Source organism: Fonsecaea nubica (assembly GCF_001646965.1).
Source record: "Fonsecaea nubica strain CBS 269.64 chromosome Unknown Scaff14, whole genome shotgun sequence".
NCBI classification, from domain to species: domain Eukaryota; kingdom Fungi; phylum Ascomycota; class Eurotiomycetes; order Chaetothyriales; family Herpotrichiellaceae; genus Fonsecaea; species Fonsecaea nubica.
In genome coordinates this window covers 219,193-238,540 of record NW_019173687.1, presented here as the reverse complement: position 1 = coordinate 238,540, position 19,348 = coordinate 219,193, and the positions used below count along the sequence as shown (strand labels likewise).

General features: G+C 52.7%; 7 protein-coding genes across 7 annotated transcripts; 4 read left to right on the top strand and 3 right to left on the bottom strand.

Moving 5' to 3' along the window:
• Nucleotides 1-681: 681 nt before the first annotated feature.
• AYO20_03111 (hypothetical protein) lies at nt 682-2,745 on the bottom strand (the record flags this gene model as incomplete). The annotated part of the gene is made up of 1 exon (XM_022641414.1): nt 682-2,745. The coding sequence occupies one exon, from the start codon at nt 2,743-2,745 to the stop codon at nt 682-684; it is 2,064 nt and encodes a 687-aa protein (XP_022502616.1).
• An 843-nt stretch (nt 2,746-3,588) lies between these two features.
• AYO20_03110 (hypothetical protein) lies at nt 3,589-5,178 on the top strand (the record flags this gene model as incomplete). The annotated part of the gene is made up of 1 exon (XM_022641413.1): nt 3,589-5,178. One exon carries the CDS (start codon nt 3,589-3,591, stop codon nt 5,176-5,178), a length of 1,590 nt encoding a protein of 529 aa, XP_022502615.1.
• Nucleotides 5,179-5,199: 21 nt separating this feature from the next.
• On the bottom strand, nt 5,200-6,419 carry AYO20_03109 (hypothetical protein; the record flags this gene model as incomplete). Its single annotated transcript, XM_022641412.1, has 2 exons — nt 5,200-6,190; nt 6,247-6,419. 2 exons carry the CDS (start codon nt 6,417-6,419, stop codon nt 5,200-5,202), a joined length of 1,164 nt encoding a protein of 387 aa, XP_022502614.1.
• A 346-nt stretch (nt 6,420-6,765) lies between these two features.
• On the top strand, nt 6,766-10,248 carry AYO20_03108 (hypothetical protein; the record flags this gene model as incomplete). Its single annotated transcript, XM_022641411.1, has 1 exon — nt 6,766-10,248. One exon carries the CDS (start codon nt 6,766-6,768, stop codon nt 10,246-10,248), a length of 3,483 nt encoding a protein of 1,160 aa, XP_022502613.1.
• Nucleotides 10,249-11,028: 780 nt separating this feature from the next.
• Nucleotides 11,029-12,069, top strand: AYO20_03107 (hypothetical protein; the record flags this gene model as incomplete). The annotated part of the gene is made up of 1 exon (XM_022641410.1): nt 11,029-12,069. The coding sequence occupies one exon, from the start codon at nt 11,029-11,031 to the stop codon at nt 12,067-12,069; it is 1,041 nt and encodes a 346-aa protein (XP_022502612.1).
• Nucleotides 12,070-13,662: 1,593 nt separating this feature from the next.
• AYO20_03106 (hypothetical protein) lies at nt 13,663-15,421 on the top strand (the record flags this gene model as incomplete). Its single annotated transcript, XM_022641409.1, has 2 exons — nt 13,663-13,883; nt 13,945-15,421. The coding sequence occupies 2 exons, from the start codon at nt 13,663-13,665 to the stop codon at nt 15,419-15,421; spliced, it is 1,698 nt and encodes a 565-aa protein (XP_022502611.1).
• A 979-nt stretch (nt 15,422-16,400) lies between these two features.
• AYO20_03105 (hypothetical protein) lies at nt 16,401-18,152 on the bottom strand (the record flags this gene model as incomplete). Its single annotated transcript, XM_022641408.1, has 1 exon — nt 16,401-18,152. One exon carries the CDS (start codon nt 18,150-18,152, stop codon nt 16,401-16,403), a length of 1,752 nt encoding a protein of 583 aa, XP_022502610.1.
• Between the last annotated feature and the right edge of the window lie 1,196 nt (nt 18,153-19,348).

Below are 19,348 nucleotides of genomic sequence, written 5' to 3'. Positions count from 1 at the left end.
CTCCTAATCTCAGCCAGACTGTCAACAGAGGTCTTTGCGTTACGAACTTGTCTTCTTCAGCCGAAGTTCCTCTGGAAACGCTCGTCGCTGAACCAGTATATCAAACACCTCTGGGCCCCGCCGCAACCGACTTGCTGGCAACCCCCGACTGTCGAACCGAGTTCTGCTGTCTGACTTCTGAGTTGATAGTGCATGAGTATCTTCTAGCTTCTTACGCCCTATTTTTTCCCCTCTTCCTCATCCTGACTTCTTCTCCTCCTGCTTCGAAGTGATACGAGATTCTATAACGAGTGAGCCAGTTTTCGACTTGTTTGTGCGTAATGCTAGACCCCCGCTCCCGGATCGCATGAGAAGTATTTTTTTTTAAAGGCGCTCGTTCTTCTTGGGTACCCAGGCGTAGTCAACGTATATCTAAGCTCAATGGAGCTGAAGTCAAGCTAAGCCTGATTAGGTATCTCTTAAGTGAAGGGGCCCATGTTAAAGTCGAAGTTGTTTCGACCAGGTTTGGTTCCATTATAGCCAACAATGTACAAGGTTTTTTCCCACAAAGCTCGCTCGCTCGCTCGATCCCTTACGCTCAGAAAAAAAAGAAACATGTCGAGCTTGTGCTGTACAACACTGCTAGTAAATTGCTCCGTCCCAATGAAATCAATGCCCTTACCCGCAACCGAGAAAGACGGTTCAACTCTGCTGTCCGGTCTGTGCCAACCGCCGTTTCCTGCCCCGGGCGATCAACGCCTTGTTCGCCCACCGGCCCAGCCAGCGAACCATGACGTCTCTCATCAATAACAAAAACACCACCACCGACACGGGCGTGGCAATGACCCAGAAGAACGCGTCGCTATGCTCCGTCACCCCCGGGAAAGTCGCAAAGTTCTGTCCAAAATATCCAGTCAAGAAGGTCAGAGGAAGAAAAAAGCATGTCACGATGGTGAGCTGTTTCATAGATTCGTTTTGATACGCCGACACGGTGTTGAAGATCAAGTCGACAAGATTGTCAGCGTTGCGGCGCATCTGGTCGTAGCTATCCTGGATAAGGAGAGCATGGTCCTCTACGTCTCCCAGGTAGGTGACTGTGAGCGGAGAAATCTCGACGCTGCTCACTATTAGGGGAGCGCTGGAGTGTTTGCGGAGGTTATTGCTTTGGGTATGATACAGCGGAGCCTTGTTCATAGGGTCGTTGTTTTGTTGGTCGAGGGCCGACGGACTGGCGATACGCGAATGAGTTATCATCGTAGGCTGGGCACTGGTCTTGTGATCCTTCAGCGCGCCGATGAGCTGAACTACCGGAGCAATGGCGTTGCGGAGGATCGCGATTTCCGAGGTCAAGATGTACAAGGTGGAAGATTGATGAATGTCCGGGTCGGTGAGAACGTCGAGCTCCAAATCTCCTATTGCGTCTTGATATGCCGTTGTTACGGGGAGAGCAAGGTCGATAATCGCGTCAAGGATCGCTTGACAGAGCATGCTGGCATCAGAGCACTGGCGGAGAATTGTGCCAGGAGACTGTAACCGGCGGATGATAGGTGTCTGTACATCGTGCGCAGAGTACTCAAAGAAGGAGATGACGGTGTTGTCTGCGCAAAGAAAAATGGAGACTTGTTCCATGGAGACCCCAATGCCCTTATGTCCAAGGACAGCGTGGCGCTCCATGTACTCGATTCGGTCTTGGTTTGGGCCGGCATGATAGCGTTGCATGGTGCGAATGGTCCTGGGTGCCCATGGCGTTTCCGCTTTGCTCGAGTGTCTAAAACTGTTCGAGGGCTGGATTCCGTCTCCGATGATATCTGGAGATCTAAGAGTCTCTTTCTTCTTCTCCTTCCGCAGGGGCTTTTGCAGATCCTCAATCAAAGACCGGATGGCGCCCTTCCGCTTCCGCTGCCGTTGCCTTCGCTGGCGTTCTGTGATGATCCTTGTCCGAAATTCGGACTCGGCATCAACAGATTCCAAGTCCTCCTTGTCGTCGACTTCCGAATCGTAGTCGAGTTCGTTGTCCTCGATGTTGATGAGCTTCTGCAAGGGAAGAATCATGTAGGTATGGTCACTGTACCAGTCGACCTTTGTGCGATTTTTGGTATTGAACAAATCCTCAATAGCCAGCCGGTGGAGATGCTTGTGGTTTCCCAGTACTCGAATCACGTCCCAAGAAAGCCCATTGACATTGATCCACCGGACATCAGCCCATTCTGGAGCGCCTTTCTGAAGGAATTCTTCAATATTGTCATTGTCCAAATCTGTCGTAGAAACCGCCTCGTTGCTGAAATCCACCACCGTAATCTCACACCGTTGGTTCAATCTCTCCATTTGCGCAACATCGGCAGGTGTTGCGGCACCCAGACTGTACGGAGGAGCAGGGTCGCTGGTGTCTATGCCTGGCTCCTGCCCAGGAGTCCATCCTGTAGTTCTGCCCATTTCGCCTGCGCCATACAAAACATTGGTCTCTGCTCGACCTCTCCTCCGCAGAGACCTTACGGAGTATTTGGAGACCCCGGTCTCGCTGCGATGAAGGTTCGGCGAATGCGGTGCGCCCTCTCCATCGTGGTGATGGTGTTCCGTGTTATCCCGGATGCGGATATGTTGCGGGTGATTTTCCGCGACCGAGTTCTGAGCCTCCAGGTCGTGCTCGTGACGCCCGCGGTGGCCGTGTTCTCGGGAGTGGCGGGCTAAGGAGGTTTCGGATTCACCGACAGACTCGAGGGACGTGCGCTTCGAGGAAACCACGACATGGGCAGGATGGGTCACCATTTTGAGGTACGGGTGGAAAGTTCCCAAGAGCGGGACATTTGGCAGAATACAAGAGAAAGGTTCAGCATCGACACAAGTAGGGAGACGAGGGTGAGATCAAAGGGGTGAAATTGAGCGACAAGGTCATAAAGCGCAGTGCTGAAGGATCAGCTGAAAAGAAACGTCGCCCCAGAATAAAATTCCCATACCGCGAAGGATGGGGAGAGGCGCCGTTAGGGGGAGGGGAACTGGTGGTAACAGGGGACGAGGCCAATGGCACCAATGGCATGTCTAATGCGCCCCCATAGTCTAAGCTTTTAGGCGGTGCAGGCTATTCCTCAGGGGCGCATGGGGTTCCAAGTGCGGCAGGTTGCGCCTCCAATGGGCAGATCTAGGCCGTTCTGAGTGGGCACCAACAATGACGTTATTATCTAGGTCGCTGACCTGGTCACAGAGTGGTCTCAACCACTGTCTCACGCCAACAAGAGTCCACAGTGAACCTCCCCGAAAGAGAACGCGTATCATAGTCCCCTTTTGTATTAACCAACTCGCCATCGGCACATTGCAAGACGCATTATTGTCGCTTTGACAGCGGCCACGGCACCATTGCCAAATACGAATTAACACTAACCATGTAGAGTAAGTCGTCGGCTATCTTTCCCAGACCAGCCATTCCGCATTATCGCCGCAACTTCGAATCGCAAGGCTGAGTCACCTAACACGGAATTGATATCCTGGACACTGTGTTCATACCTGATATCAACCACCATTCATGCCTGCTCCGAGCACTTAAAGGGTCTAGTATCCCTCGATATGCCCCTCTGAGTCGACTGTCTGACAGGACTCCGTCGGACAAAATCCACCATGCCCACCGCCAAAGGTATCGTGGTCTTCTCCGGCGGCAGCGCTGCCAACTCTCTCGTCGATGTCTTTGAAGCCGTCCGCGAAAGCAAAGACTGCCCTCTATCCTACATCATTCCCATAAGCGACAACGGCGGCTCCTCTTCCGAGTTGATACGTGTCTTTGGAGGACCGGGAATCGGAGACGTGCGAAGTCGACTGGTCCGTTTGATTCCCACCGATCCGCCCTCGACCGAACGGTCGGCCATCTCCAACTTGTTCAATCACCGGTTGTCGTCCTCGTCCTCGACAGACGCCGCAGATCAATGGCAGAGCATAGTCTGGGGCACATCTGAACTCTGGCACGGCATCCCGTCGGCCAAGAAGGAGTTGATCCGCTCGTTTCTCAACCTGCTGAACCTCGAGATCATGAAGCGAGCGAGGCCTTCTTCCACTTTCGACTTCACCTCGGCCAGTGTCGGCAATCTGTTTCTGACCGGCGCACGGCTCTTCAGTGGCAGTTTCGAATCTGCAATCTACTTGTTAAGCAGCCTGTGCGCCATCCCCGACGGGGAAGTGCGGGTGATTCCCAGCATCAATTCCAACTTCTCGCACCACATCGCGGCTGGCCTGGCTAACGGCGAGATTATCGTGGGACAGAACAACATCTCGCACCCTGCGGCCAAGACCGCTTTGGAGATGCCGACAGTGTCGCCTTCAAATTCTCCGTCCGATTTTCGTGCCCGCCACCATGCTGAACACTCTGAGGAGATTGAGGACGCTCATTTGCCTGGGACTCTCCCGACGCTACGGCAGCGAAACATCAAATTCAGCAAAGACCTGGACCAAGACCTCCCAGCCCGAATAGAGCGAATATGGTACATCAATCCCTACGGGCAGGAAATGCTACCCCCGGCTAACCCACGAGTAATCTCGGCCATCAACCAATCCCAAGCTATTATATACTCTATCGGCTCCCTCTACACTTCAATTCTTCCGTCCATTGTCCTCAAAGGAGTCGGAGAGGCTCTGAGCACGACCCCTGCCCGACATAAGATTCTCATACTGAATGGATCCTTGGATCGCGAGACAGGCCCGAGTTCGGATCCTTTTTCTGCATTTGACTTCGTGGAGGCAATCGCCCGTGCTTGCGAACAGTCCCAGGGACGTCTACCGAGAACTAAGCTTCACACTTCGCGGTCAGCCGACACATTGAAGACGTCGGCGCCATCAAGTCCTGCAGCTGCACGACACGGTGAATTCCTTTTCCCCGGCACAACCCGCCCCTCGCGTGATGGTGCTCGAGACTCGATTTACCGCAAGTACGTGACCCATGTCATTCACCTGACTGGAGAAGGCACCCCACATGTCGACCGAGATCATCTCGCCTCTCTTGGGATCGACTGCTTGAAGCTTTATGGTCGTAAGGGCTCAAAAGGACAGATGTACTACGATCCGCAAGCCCTGGTAGGCGCGATCGAAGCAATCCTGGGCAAAAGGGGGGATGCTATGGCCCTGAGCAGAAGCCGGCGAAATACCGTTGATGCCAATGCCTTGTCTCAACTGCAGGAAGCAAGGACAAATGCTCGAATAGAGGCCCTGAAGACTCCGTGAGACGAATCCCGACTGTGAAGATCATAGCTTGCCGCTCCTGTTACGCAACCATGCGACAAATGGTAGCTTCCATTCAACTCTTCGAAGGCTGTCATGAAAGATATCGAAGTCCACTTTCTGCAGACGATCGAGCCACAACTGAGTGCTGACAGATGGACCCATTATTACACCGAAACCATTGCTGATCTCTTCCTTGGTCCTGTCGGCAGACATCTTGGCACCAACTTCGTGCTTGTCGTATTCATGACCTTCATCATGCATGTGTTCGAATTCGTGACCAGGATCTTGATTTTCCCGGATGCCTTTGAGCATGGCACGGACAGTTATGAGATGATCGGAGGCACGGGTGGCCACCGTGAAAACCGCATCGCGGAGGCCGGAAGCGTTTGCTCCATTTCGAAAAATATCTTCTTCCTGGACACCATTTTGGGACATGACATCCAAGGGTAGCATTATAACGCCCTGTCGTTCGCGGGTAGGAGCGCCGCCCATTCCGGGGGGGTTATTAGAATGCATGTTAGGTGGAGGGGGGAAAGCTAGCAATGGCACTCCACGGAGCACAGCCACTATCCCAGCTGCCTTCCCAATGTGAGAAGCCAAATGATCCACAGTCAGAGAATTCAGAGGAAACGCCGACAGAGTTAGATATAGAAGTGTCGAATAAGTTGATTCGGCATAGGACTCGAGCTCAGTCAAGTTGGTGAAGCCGGGATGCGTCAGTTTCCTATCTCGGGCAGTGATGATGCGATGAAACCAGGTTTTGTTGAGCCTATATCCTTGCTTTAGATACGAACCAAGCAATATGGCAACAGGTTCTGACGGAGGCGCAAGATTAAAAGTCTTGTCGATGGTGTCCCGCCAGAATTGCATCCTCATTGCTCCGATCTGTGGCATTGACACCACGTCAGGTATCCTGGCCAGTTCGATATTAAAGGCGCGGATAGCAAAATACGCTGGAAGCATGTGCGGTTGAATGAAATGAGCCAGAGTGTATGATGGCGAGTCATAGTTCCTGGTACATTCAATGAGCGACCGGCCCCAAAGTATTCTTAGTGTGTTTGAGCTTACCGAACAAGATTTGAGCAATAACCTTGAGCCTTTTTCACATCCGGCGAATCTGGATCGAGCGAAAGCGGCACCTTTGCACTTGCTGTGAACATGCGGTATTTCGGACTGGCTCCCGCACAAACTAGCCGTTGCGTTGACAACAATGCTCGGCCATGGTTCCTGGCAAGAAGCATGTCGAAGTTTTCCTGTATACTTTCTCCCACTGCTCGACTTCTGATATTGACTCTTCAGCTTAGGGTTGTGGCCATTTCACCGACCAAGAAATTTAAGGGAGACACAATCTGAGTCCCATGCCTAAAGGCTCTCCGTGTGAAAAAGCAAAGGCTTAAATGATTGTATTCACTGGACGAAACGATGATCTTACATAGAGCTTGTGGAGAAACAATAAATTGGCTTGTCATGACGTGAAACTAGGATTCGCATCACGTGCGGGCGCGTCAAATCAATTAACGCGTTTTGTTTCCACGTCGAACAGGATCTTCTCCCTCCGCCACTGATATTGGAAAACTGGACGCTCCCATGGACATTGATGTGCGCCCGCGAAAGAAGAGACGCTTCTTCGTCGATGATCCTGAGGCTCTCCGCGAACATGCTTCTTCATCCGTAAATGCGTCTAGCAGACCAACATCCGCCACCTCATCCGCCGGCCACGACTTCGAGTCCTGTCAAACGAACCCTACGGATGTCCAAACCCCCCCCGACAATGAGAAGCCTCAGGCCTTTGACATCGACGTATTCCGCGCGTTTGTCGGAGAAGATGTTTCTCAGGATATCGTGGACAAAGTTGAGGCTGCGTCTAATGGCAACCTCGAGCGAGCAATCAATATGTACTTGGACGGTTCGTGGAAAAGTGCGGTCGCGGTTCCGACAAGGACATCACTTCCTTCGAGAAGTGTAGATTCTTGGCTGAGTGCACCTACTTCCTCCAGCAGCCTTCCCACCGCAATACCACAGGCCACTTCGAAAGACGTCACCTCCAAGACAGTATCCATAGCCACGATGCCAACTGAACGGTATGTTGGGTCATTTGGTGTGGGAGCATGGATGACAAAAAGCGGCACACACCTGTTGGCACACGGTGAATCGGTAAGAATAGAGAGGTCAAAGATCGCTCCTAAGACAAAAATTGGAAGAGGAGGGAAATTGGTGGCGGTGATAGGCCGGAATCAAAAGGCAGACGTGATCACCCGATTTACAAACGCAAAAGGTGAAGAGCTAGGTCGTCTGCCCGAGGAGACGGCTTCTTGGGTATCGACTTTGCTGGACCAGAAGATTTGCCGCTTCGAGGGAACCTGCGTTTTCGCGCCAGATCGTGTTCGAGTCAACGATACAATCTACCTGCAACTTCGTGCATACCTCCTGAAAACAGCTTTTGAGGCAAACACCTTTGTCAAGCCAAAGGATGACAACCGCGCCACCGGGTTTTTCGAAGAGAAGGAGAGCAGCGACGAAAAAGATCTTCGATTACGGCAAGTGGCTCTCGTCAAACTATTTGAAGAAGTCAACCTCAATCCCACTACAAGCAGCGAGACAACTTCCAAGCACAAGAAGCAAGGTCTACTCAGAGCTGCTGAAATGGCAGAGCAGTACGACAGAGACAAGGAAGCGAAGATCAAGTCAGGCATATCCACTCCCATCTCTGAGGACGAGGAGGGTGAAGAGTTGGAGGAAGATCAACTCGATACACTCTACCGGAAAGCACAGTCGTTCGATTTCAACACCCCAGAAGCTGAGCCGGCACCAAGTTTCCAATTGGACCTACGTAAATATCAGAAACAGGCCTTGCATTGGATGCTTAGCAAAGAACGAGACGAGAAATCTGACAAGCAACAATCAATGCACCCTCTTTGGGAAGAGTATACTTGGCCCACCAAGGACGCAAACGACGAACTACTTCCCATTGTCGAAGGACAAGACAAGTTTTATGTCAATCTCTACTCCGGGGAAATCAGTCTCGACTTCCCCGTCCAGGAACAAAACTGTTTGGGCGGCATTTTAGCTGATGAAATGGGCCTAGGCAAGACAATCGAGATCTACAGCTTGATCCATTCCAATCGTTCACAAATCGACCTGGAAGCCGCTGGTCAAACCATGACATCCGTCAATCATCTTCCCAGACTGCCCCAGACATCCACATCAGTCGAAGCAGCACCCTTCACGACGTTGGTCGTGGCACCTATGTCCTTACTGGCACAGTGGGAGAGTGAAGCTGTCAAATGTTCGAGACCTGGCTCTCTAAGGACTATGGTCTACTATGGCAGCGAGAAGTCGGTCAATTTACAGACCCTGTGCTCTGCCACAAATGCTGCGTCTGCTCCAAATGTCATTATAACGAGTTACGGCACCGTACTCTCAGAGTTTGGACAAGTTTCAACTGCTGGAGGAGATCGCGCGTCTCATGGTGGCCTCTTCTCCGTGGACTTTCATCGGGTTATTCTTGACGAGGCCCACACGATCAAGAATAGGCAAGCCAAAACGTCCAAGGCGTGTTATGAGATTAAGGCGAAGCATCGATGGGTCTTGACTGGGACACCCATCGTCAATCGCCTGGAAGACTTGTTCAGCTTGGTTAGATTCCTCAAAGTTGAACCTTGGAGCAACTTCTCCTTCTGGAAGACATTCATCACAGTGCCCTTTGAGTCCAAGGAGATTGCACGAGCTCTCAATGTTGTTCAGACAGTCTTGGAGCCCCTGGTGTTGAGAAGAACAAAGGATATGAAGACACCCGAAGGCGAAGCGCTTGTGCCACTTCCTCCTAAGTCTGTCATTGTCGAAGAAGTCGAACTCTCGAAGACAGAACGGGAAGTATATGATCTGATATTTACGCGGGCAAAGCGCGCGTTCAATGAGTCCGTAGCGGCCGGTACTCTCTTAAAATCATACACGACAATTTTTGCACAGATCCTACGCCTGAGGCAGTCTTGCTGTCATCCTGTGCTGACTCGGAACAAGGATATTGTGGCAGATGAAGAGGATGCTGCAGTGGCGGCTGCGGCTGATGAGAACGGGTTTGCGGACGACATGGACTTACAAGATCTCATAGACCGTTTTACCAAAGACAGCGACCTTGCAGACAAGGAAAATCCCACATCGAAGGACCCGATCACCACGTTCACCACCAATGCTCTGCGCCAAATTCAGGAGGAATCAAGTGGAGAATGTCCATTGTGCTTTGAAGAGCCAATGATCAACCCCGCCGTCACTACTTGCTGGCACAGTGCCTGCAAAGAGTGTTTGGAGAAGTCAATCACGGTCCAGACGGACAAAGGAGAAGTCCCTCGCTGCTTTTCATGCAGAGAAGTTATCAATCCGAGAGACGTCTTTGAAGTTGTTAGGCACAACAGTCCGCCTGTGTCCTCCGATCCTGAAGCAGACATGTATGCAGCTGACGAGAATGTGACGAGACCTGGCAAGATTTCACTCCGTCGATTACATCCATATTCACCCTCTGCTTCAACATCAGCGAAGATAGCGGCGCTGCTGCATCACCTGTCCGCGCTACCCCGGGCTACCAAAGCGGTGGTGTTCTCGCAGTTCACGTCCTTTCTCGACCTTATCGCTCCACAACTTACCAAACACGGTTTCTCGCACCTGCGATTCGATGGCACCATGTCACAGAAGGTAAGAGCACAGGTCATTCGAGCGTTCAACGCAGAAAATGCATCCGATCCCAAAGCTCCTCGCATCTTGCTGCTCTCTCTCAGGGCAGGTGGAGTGGGTTTAAATCTTACGGCGGCGAGTCGGTGCTATATGATGGACCCGTGGTGGAGTTTTGCAGTTGAAGCACAGGCGATCGATCGGGTGCACCGCATGGGTCAGACACAAAAAGTGGAAGTGATCAGGTTTGTGACCAAGGAAAGCATTGAAGGAAGAATGCTTCGTGTGCAAGAGAGGAAGATGGCGGTCGCTGGAAGCCTGGGTGTCGGCCAATCAGGGGGAGGAGAAAATGAAGAGGAGAGGAAGAAGAGACGGATCGAGGAGCTGGAGATGTTGCTTGGCTGAGTTGAGAACCGGCCTTAGCCGTTTTGGAAGGCGCCTTTCCGATGTGATAGATGTTGACCTGACACCCACCTGACAATTGATGCAGGGTTAGTCATAGAGTGGACAGGCGAAAGGAGGTAAGGAGATAACCTGGTGCAATCTCCTTGTAGAAAGCAGTCTCTCTCGCGTCGCCGAACACAGGGCGTTTTGTGGTGTTAGTTCCGTGCAGCACCCGAGCGATATGTAAAGTGAGGACCAATTGTTACATGTGTGAGAGACGACACGTGACGAGAATCGACAGGAAAAGAGGCCGAATCTCTATGACATCATCTTCATTGTCCTTGTCCGGCACTCACGGTTACATTCTTCCGTTCACAGGTCAGACAGTCCGGGAGACTCAGTGCTACTGCAGGTACACGACGGCTTGGTCAGCAACAAACCGCCGAGGTCATTTAGGCAACGGCGAAGAAGTCCAGTTGGAAGGGCAGACGCGCCGCTTTGCACCGCCGACAATGGGGTTGAAGCGGCCGCATTCTGGAGACCACACAACCCACCCAGGGGTCGTTGAGGTCAAAGATCTGGTATCAATCAATCGCGACCCGGAAGGCATTTCTTCGGCTTGCACTTGCTTCATCATGCAAAGATGGAGTGGTGGGAGGTTTTCCGAAACGTCTCTTGGCCTGCCAGGTATAAAAACAGGAGGATGACCTTGCCGCGTTACCTTTTGAGATAATCAACATTCCCTTCCCAAACAAAACAGCCTCACAAATCCAGAAGACTCTCAAAACATATAGCACGAAAATGTCGGGCCTCAAACCTCTTGTTCTCCTGACCGGACCCAATGGGTTCGTCGGAGCTCATGTCCTCTCAACACTCATCGGCCACCAATATCGTGTCCGGGGCACCTTGCGCTCCCTTTCCAAATCCCGCTTCATCGCCGACAAATATCCCGAAGCCATCAAGTCGGGTGACCTTACCTTTGTTGAAGTGCCGGACATCCAAGCTCCCGGCGCGTTGGACGGCGCGGTTGAAGGAGTCGACTATATCTGTCACGTCGCCAGCCCCTATTTTACGTCTTCCACCGACCCGATCAAGGAGCTGGTGGAGCCGGCCGTCAACGGTACTCGAAATGTAGTGTCTTCGGCGTTGAAGTCCACGACACTGAAGAGGCTGACCATCATGAGCTCTTTCGCTAGCGTGGTGGATCTTTCCAAGAATCCACGACCGGGTTACAAGTACACCTCAGACGATTGGGATCCGGTCACTATGGAGGAAGCGGCAAAAGATGGATTTTACGGCTATCACGCTTCCAAGACCTTTGCTGAACGAGCAGCGTGGGACATGTGGCGAAGCGCAAGAGAGAAGGGCGAGATCACATGGGATCTGGTGACTTTCTGTCCGCCAATGGTTTATGGACCTCCGATCCAGGAGGTAAACGTTGCGAAAGGAATCGATGGTTTGAACACGAGCATCAAGAGGCTTGTCACTTCAATCCAGGGCAAGGACCCAAGCTTTGCGCCAAAGGTCGCAACCCCAGGGCTGCCTGCGTGGGTGGACGTGAGAGATGTGGCGGAAGCGCATTTGAGAGGTTTGCAGTTGGAGAAGGGTGTGAGTGAGAGGTTCCTTCTCTGTGGAGGAGTCAACTACTTTGAGGACGGGCTGGCTGGACTAAGGGCGAAAGGAGAGAAAGGCCTGGGAGAGGAAGGGGCACATTGCGATTCGCGAAACCATTTCAGCATCGACAGAAGCAAAGCAGAGCATGTGCTGGATCTGAAGTTTACGCCATTTCAGAATACGGTCGAGGATTCGTGGGAGGCTGTCAAGAAGCTGGGCCTGCTTTGAAGCATGGAAGCATTTGCAGCGGACGGGTTATTGACAATCCATTGGTATGGTTGACATGGCGTTATCAAGCCGGGGGTTGGTTCAGAAGCATTCAAGAATTGTCTTTCTATTAGCGATAGTGACCGCCATTCTCTTGGTGATCCTTTGGGCTGAGCAACGTTCGTATGCAGACACATTTCTCTTTGTCAGGCCCAGTGTCAAGTTGTTCAATTTCAGCAGCGAGTCAAAACTAGTCAGGAATGCGATGGTCGTCCGAAACTGGCGACATTCGACGATACAGGTTGCTGAGAAGAATCTCCTAAACGGGGATCATGCATGATTTGTCAGATGTCTGTGGGCCAGCGAGAGGAGGCACAGGGGTCTGGGAGGGTTGAGATTTCGCTTTCCGATTGGGATCGCTATCGAGATCTGCATCTGGACAAGGGCACGAGTTAGCTCGGAGGGGAGCGTGTAGAGATGTCCTCGTCGAGAGGACTATCGTGTACTCGTCGCGGGGTTGCGCAGAGAAATTGAGACAAAAAAAACCGGGGTAAAGGCTGAAGGTTGGAGGTTTGAAGGTGAGCGAGGAAAATAGTTGAGCCTCGCACGAGAAAACGATCTCGCGCGGGGATAATTGAATGACATATGATCTCCATGTCTGACAAGGAGAATTACTGCCTGCGCCCCTCGGTTGCCCGCCAGCTGTTGGTGGCCTGCGCCATAAAAATCGTCTGTCAGACATTAGTCTCTCCTCTTCCTCCTGCGGCCACTAACCCCGTTGGAGTCTTCGCGCGATCGACTTTCTCGCGGTTGATGACTTTATCCGGGAATATCTTCACCACCACCACCATGCACGATGAAATACCATCCTCTCCATCCCCGTTGCCCTCGTTGCCAACTTCCACGTTCTGCGTTAGCCTTGTATCACGCACCCCTCCGGCTACTGCTTCCGCATAGCTCCTGGTCCTCGATCTCGTCAGCAGTGCCCTCGTGTGGAACACAGAGCTCTAGGTCGAGGACCCGTGGTCGGCAAATGGTATGCTTAGCGGTCCCAGCTACACCCCAGGTATGATGTGTACCTGCAAAATGCATTGGAGGCGGGGTGCTAGGTACAGAAAGAGCTCCGATCCGCCGGCCTGATAGGTGGATAGGGACCTGTCGCACTGGGATGGCAGCGACTGAGCTGCCAATGGTAAAACCTTCACGGGATAGCGACCTACCTACGTAGTAGCTAGCCTCGTTGACACTCGCTGCTGAATACCATATATGAGACTGACGCCCCGAGGCCGAGTGCAACCAGCTTCTGTCCCACTCACCGACTGATAAGTTTTGCCCGGCCGCTCCGCTCGTTTTCTTGCTTGCTGCGCTTTTATCTACTCAACGTTCTTCCTGGGATCCTTCTCTCAGTCCCTCCTTCACACCAATTTCACGGTCGGGCACCGTTCTTACGACATATCCCATCCCACTCGGTGGCAACATCCACGATCTAGATATTTTCTGCGGCGTTCCTCTTCTCCAAGATGCATACTGACGTTCGGGCCAGAGAGCTGCATCACCCTATCCAGGTTGACCTTGCCTATTCCTCAGAATCGCAAAAATTGTCTCAAACTGACCATGATCTGTGTCCAGCCGGAAGATGAATGGAAACTCGAGCAAGGCCTTGCAGCCGCCGAGCTGCCCATCCGCGACCAGACTCTCCCTGAGGGTCAGTTTGTCGAAGACGTAGCACTCGACGAAGAGATCATCAAGGAGCTTGAGGAGGCTCGAGAATATCTCGAAAAGGAGGAGATTGATCCGAATCTGGTGTTCGCCGAAGAACGCGAGGGCTGGCACGGGTGAGCATCTGCATACTTCCGGTCCCCGACCAACCACCCCGGACTGACAGGCGAATGCCAGATACATCGAATGGGAACAGTACCCGGAGAAAAAGGCGCTTGCGCACAAGATCATGATCACCAACAAATTCCCTCCGCCGCCCGAGTTCCAGCTGGGTCCTATTCCGAACACAAACCCTGTTCTGGAAGGTGTTCGCTGGAAACAGTGGCACAAGGCCATTGGAGGGCCTCTGACCTCTGTCCCCGAAGAATCATGGCTGCGAGTGATCCAGGAGAAGCACCCCGAGATGCTGCATCTGTTGCAATTCCCCTACAACGGTGAACCCCCAAAGCGCCTGGTCACTGCCAAACCAGTCACCCCGAACCCGTTGCATTTCATCAGAAACCACGGTGGAATCCCTGACATTGATGCGGACGCATGGGAGCTCAAACTCGATGGCCTGGTCAAGCATCCCCGTACTTTTACTCTAAAGGATCTTCAGAACGAAGAAATCTTCCCGCGGATGGAGAAAATGGTGACCATCCAATGCTCTGGTACGCGCCGTATCGAGCAGATTCAGATGTACGCGGGTGAGGGTGACGAGATGATCAACGCACCCTGGGCAGAAGGAGCCATCGGCACGGCTCGCTATATGGGCGTCTCGCTCAAGAAGGTCATCAAGCAGTGTGGCGGTATGGCCGACGGCGGGAAACATCTCGAATTTCACGGGGCGGACACCTACTTCAAGCAGAACGAGGTCATGAATTACCTGGTCAGCGTGCCGTGGTCCAAAGTCAAGGCCAACGAGGTGATGCTCGCGTGGGAGATGAACGGTGAGCCTCTGCCCAAGATCCACGGTTACCCTGTGCGTCTAGTTGTCATGGGCTATATCGGCGCCCGCTCCGTGAAATGGGTCTACCGCATCCGCGCGCTCCCCCACCCGACCCGGGCCCCCGTCCAGAGCAAGGAGTACCTGTACTTCAACCAGCAGGTGGGCAAGCACAACCAGCTCCCGGTGATGGGAATTCAGATCCAGGAGATGCCCGTGTCCAGCGCCATCATGTCACCCTGGACCAAGCAGGTCGTGGTGCACGAAGGCAAGATCGCATGCAAGGGCTGGGCCTACTCGGGCGGCGGTCGATGGCCCGAGCGAGTTGAGCTCTCAGCCGACGGCGGCTTCTCGTGGTACTCTGTTCCGAACGAGAACCTCTCGACCAAACACAAATGGGCGTGGCGGACCTGGGAGTTCGACCTGCCCTGCGACGTGGAGGGGTGGATCGAGATTGTCGTGCGCTGCTGGGACAACAGCCTCAACACGCAGCCGCTCGAGGTGCGCAACTCGTGGAACTGGGGCCTGCATGTGACGTCGTCGTGCCACCGCGTCAAGATCTACAGCGTCAACAAGAGCCGGGAGCTGACGCGCAAGAGGATCGAGGATTTCGCAAAGAGAGGCGAGTCGCTCGTGCCCATCACCCGCCCGACAGAGTTCCAGACCATGACTCCGGACGAGTACGACGAGTGGTGGTCCAAACACGATCCTCGGGACGTGGACGAATGAGACCGCCACCCCTGGACAAGGGAAGTCTTATCTTGCGGCCACACGGTCTTGGACGTCACTACACTTGATCATAGATGCCTGTGCCGCGCGATAGGGATGGTACTTAGGAGTCACTGCTAGGACGGAGGAGATGAAAGGAAGAGAAAGCAGTGGGAACCACGATGGTGACGACTATGGAGACGAGGACGACAAGTAACCAAGCATAGATACTGTAGCATCCATCGTATTATGATATCAATACCGAATTCAAACTTATCATCTTATCATCGCGACAGAGAGAAAGACTGAGTGGAGAGGGAGAAGGAGGGTTGGGCGTGCTATTATTTAATTCTTCGCTAGGCGGACGAACGAACGGACAGTCCTCCTCGACCGGGTCTACACAGCCTTGAACCACGTTTCGCAATCACGAAGGAACAACGACAAAAAACATCAACTATTTCGAATCGATGAGGGCCTGCCTGCCAGCTAGCTATTAAGCTGCTGCTGCAGCCTCGTATCATTGCTCCATAAAAATAGAATACCCATGTACCTAGCTAGGTATGCCCTACGAAAGAAGTAAAAGCACCGGAGAATTTCTCTCGAGACTCAAGACACCAACAACAACATGACAAGGGAGTAGAGACACCGTTGACCGAATCCATAACGTTGACGACCCAAAATCCGCATACGCTTTTTCATGCTTCGGGTCCGTTTGTCCCCTCGTATCAAAAAAATGCTTCGCTGTCAAAGTTGAACCATGCTGGGGGGTATCATCAATACTTTCTGTGGTCGGAAACAAACAAAAAAACAAAGCAGGCCGCCCCTAAGCCGTACACCCTCAAGAGTGTCGGCAAAAGTGTTGAAAATCAAAATATGTTCGTGAATCGTATCGTTCCAGTTCGTGTTGTGGATCGAAGTGTGTGACGCACTCCAACGGGAATTAGCGAACGGATTGTAGCACAAATTCAATCCGCTACAGTCAGTTGCTTGCGAGACATCTTCATCCGCGTTGCGAGTTCGACGAGGTCCCTTCTCCATAATCTTCGGCAGGACCACTTTGCTCATCATTCCGAGACTCGCTCGTAGGTCGCAGCGCATATTGGGGCGGCTCTGCACCCAACTCGTCGTTCGTCATGCCACCCAAGTGCCGTCTAGGAGGACTCAATCTCCGCGACGATCCCTCGCCGTTTGAATTGTCTCTCGTCAAATGATGGGGTCGGTCACGCATGGGAAGGCCCGCGTTACTAGCCCGAGGTGATGATGGTGCATTGGAATGTTGAGAGTGCATCGTTTCCAGGTCTTCGTACTCGAGCTCTGGGCCGTGGTAATCTTCCATAATGGCGCCACCCCAGGCACCATCATTTCTATCCGAACTGCCATATCCTGGTGGGCTCGGGGGAACATCTTCGTAGACAGGCGGCATTTCTTCATCCCAGCTGATGCCCATACCTGCACGTTCGGTGACGATCAAGCCGAACTGCATTCTCAACACACGTGCAGCGCCGGTGGGAGTAATCAGAGAGGGGTTCTTATTCGGGCAGAACTCTTCCGCAACAATCAACTCGAGCACCAGGTTGTGCTTGACTTCGATCCCTGAAGCAGATTCGACATCGCAAGTAGCCCGGTGGCTCGATTTGGTGGCGAGAGACGCTTCGAATTCCATGGTGATTTCTCCGCCAATGGTATCGAAGTCAGTCTTCCAGCCGCCTTTCAGCTCATCATTCCCCAGCACTCTTGTTTCAGAGTGCTGGATTGACTTCCCTTCACTGACTTTGTGCGCATGTTTGGCGCAAGGCGTCGAGGTGACCTTGGAATGCTCTTCGATCCGCCAAGCCATTTTCCTCAGCCGCCATCGGACCTGGCTTTCGGCTCTCTTCTCCACGACGCCACTCATCGACATGGTGACAGGGAAGACCCCAATGGGATGGACGATGGGAGGCAGCTGAACCCGGCCAGTGAGATTTGTTGGTGGGAAAATTCGGATGCTGGACTTGTCGGGGCCGGGTTGAATGGCGCGAAGAAGGGTGAGCGGATGGTTCAGGACAATCTTCTCGCCATGAGAAGTGGTTGCGGTCGCCACGAGTGAGTATTGGATCGAGGCCAATTGAGACTGTGTGGAGGCAGGAAGTTGACCAGGAAACAAATAAGAGTAGGGGAATTGGTTGTCATTGCTCGCGTAAAAGGTCTTGGGTTCGGAAAGAAATTCCCACTTCTTAATGTCTTCGACTTTCTCGCTGCAATCTCTGCAATCTTTACCGACGGGCTTCTTGGTAGTAGTGGTTGCTCGCAGGACCATAGTGAACTTCTCTAATCGAAGCTCGCGCGCGGGGTCGTCAATGAGCAACTTCAGGCGACCCGAGAGCAAGGCTCCTGTAGATGTGCTCGGAGTTCCGTACAGTACTAGAGGAGGAGATTCGATGACCATTTCAAAACGACCCGGCTGAGTGGCAACGACTCTGGGCGAGTGACCCGAAGTTCTGTCCTTGGATTTGCTGGCATGACGACCGGTCAGCGACAGACGTTTCTGATTTCGTGAGTCACGATCTTTGAGTTCCTCATGTTTCTTGTCCTTCTTTGGATGGAGTAGGGATTCCATTGAGAAAGAGGGTCTTCTTGAGGATGGGTTGGAGGGAATTTCGAAGTGGTTGGCGGTCAATTTGCGATGTAGCGCATTGACGACGTCGTTGACAGTACTGGGTGCTTGTCGTGGAGAGGTGGCGGTACCGTGGTGAACTTGGATGCGCGATGGCATGATGCTCCCACTAAAAAAAATGGACGAGAACTAGAGTGGGTGACGCAACGCGCGCAGAGCGGGACACCAAATGCTCGCGAAACACGTAGGCGAGTTCGGAGAGAGGAAGGTGAGTGGGGGGCGTTAGGGCGATGAGGTAGCTGGGGACAAGGGCTTCAGTTGCCAGATACAGGGAAGACTCTGGAGAGGCAAGTGAGCCACATGTGCCCACGCCTTTGTCTGTGCCTGCGCGCGCCTGCGCCCGATGCCTCTAAAATTTCTTGTTGGCGCCAAAAAGTCCGGGGGATGTGCAGGTGGCTCGATGTCGTCTTCGACCTTCTCCGACTTGATCTGGTGATATTGAACTTGACAAGTTTTCTTGGATGAGAGAGCGGAAGAAGTTACCAAAGATTGAATGAGAGACTGTCGAAGAAAACTTTTTTTTTTCATCAAGTCATGAGCCATATGTGCCTGTCTTTGTATGTTCAGCCGTGTTGGGCGCTCAGTGACCAAAAGAGCAGGGCTATGAATAATGGAAACTCGATCAGGTCAAGATCAAGCGCAGCTACTGCAACCCGGAAACCATCAAGTCTCTTTGTTGTCCTCCTTTTTCCTCATGCCACTGCTGGTACGACCGTGGTCCACCGCCTGGATCTTTGCGCCATTCCTCCCAACTTCTCCGTGAAACCTGATGATAGATGAGCCAAAGCTGACATCACGGACATCGCGGACACCTTCTCTTTGGGAGATTTGTTCCGCCAAACAGTGAAGCGAGTTGGGTGAGTTTCATCGCCGATTGGGTCAGACTTGTCTCCGTCCACACGCAATTCAAGCGCCAACTGTTGACATCCGTGTGATTCACAGGGCAGCTGACTACTCTCTACGGTTTAGGTACTGGTGGAAGACCTTGTACGAGGCGTCGCCAACGAATCCCTGCTCTTCCTGCTCCCCCTGGCCACCGCCATCGCCTCAAGCAAACCGCTTCCAAGTACCCGGACTAGCAAAGAATCCAATAATGGCATCTAGAAAACGCCACTCTTGCTGTACCCCGCAAACTTGGACAAAACATGATTGATTTCTTTGCTGCCTCTACATCAACCCCTCTCTCGACCTTGGTTATAGAGTTTGAGATGTTCAAAATTTTCCGGCACGCGCGGATCAGGGCTTTCGACCAGCCTTTGGGCAGCAGCCAGGACCTGGCTCCCATTGTGTGTCGC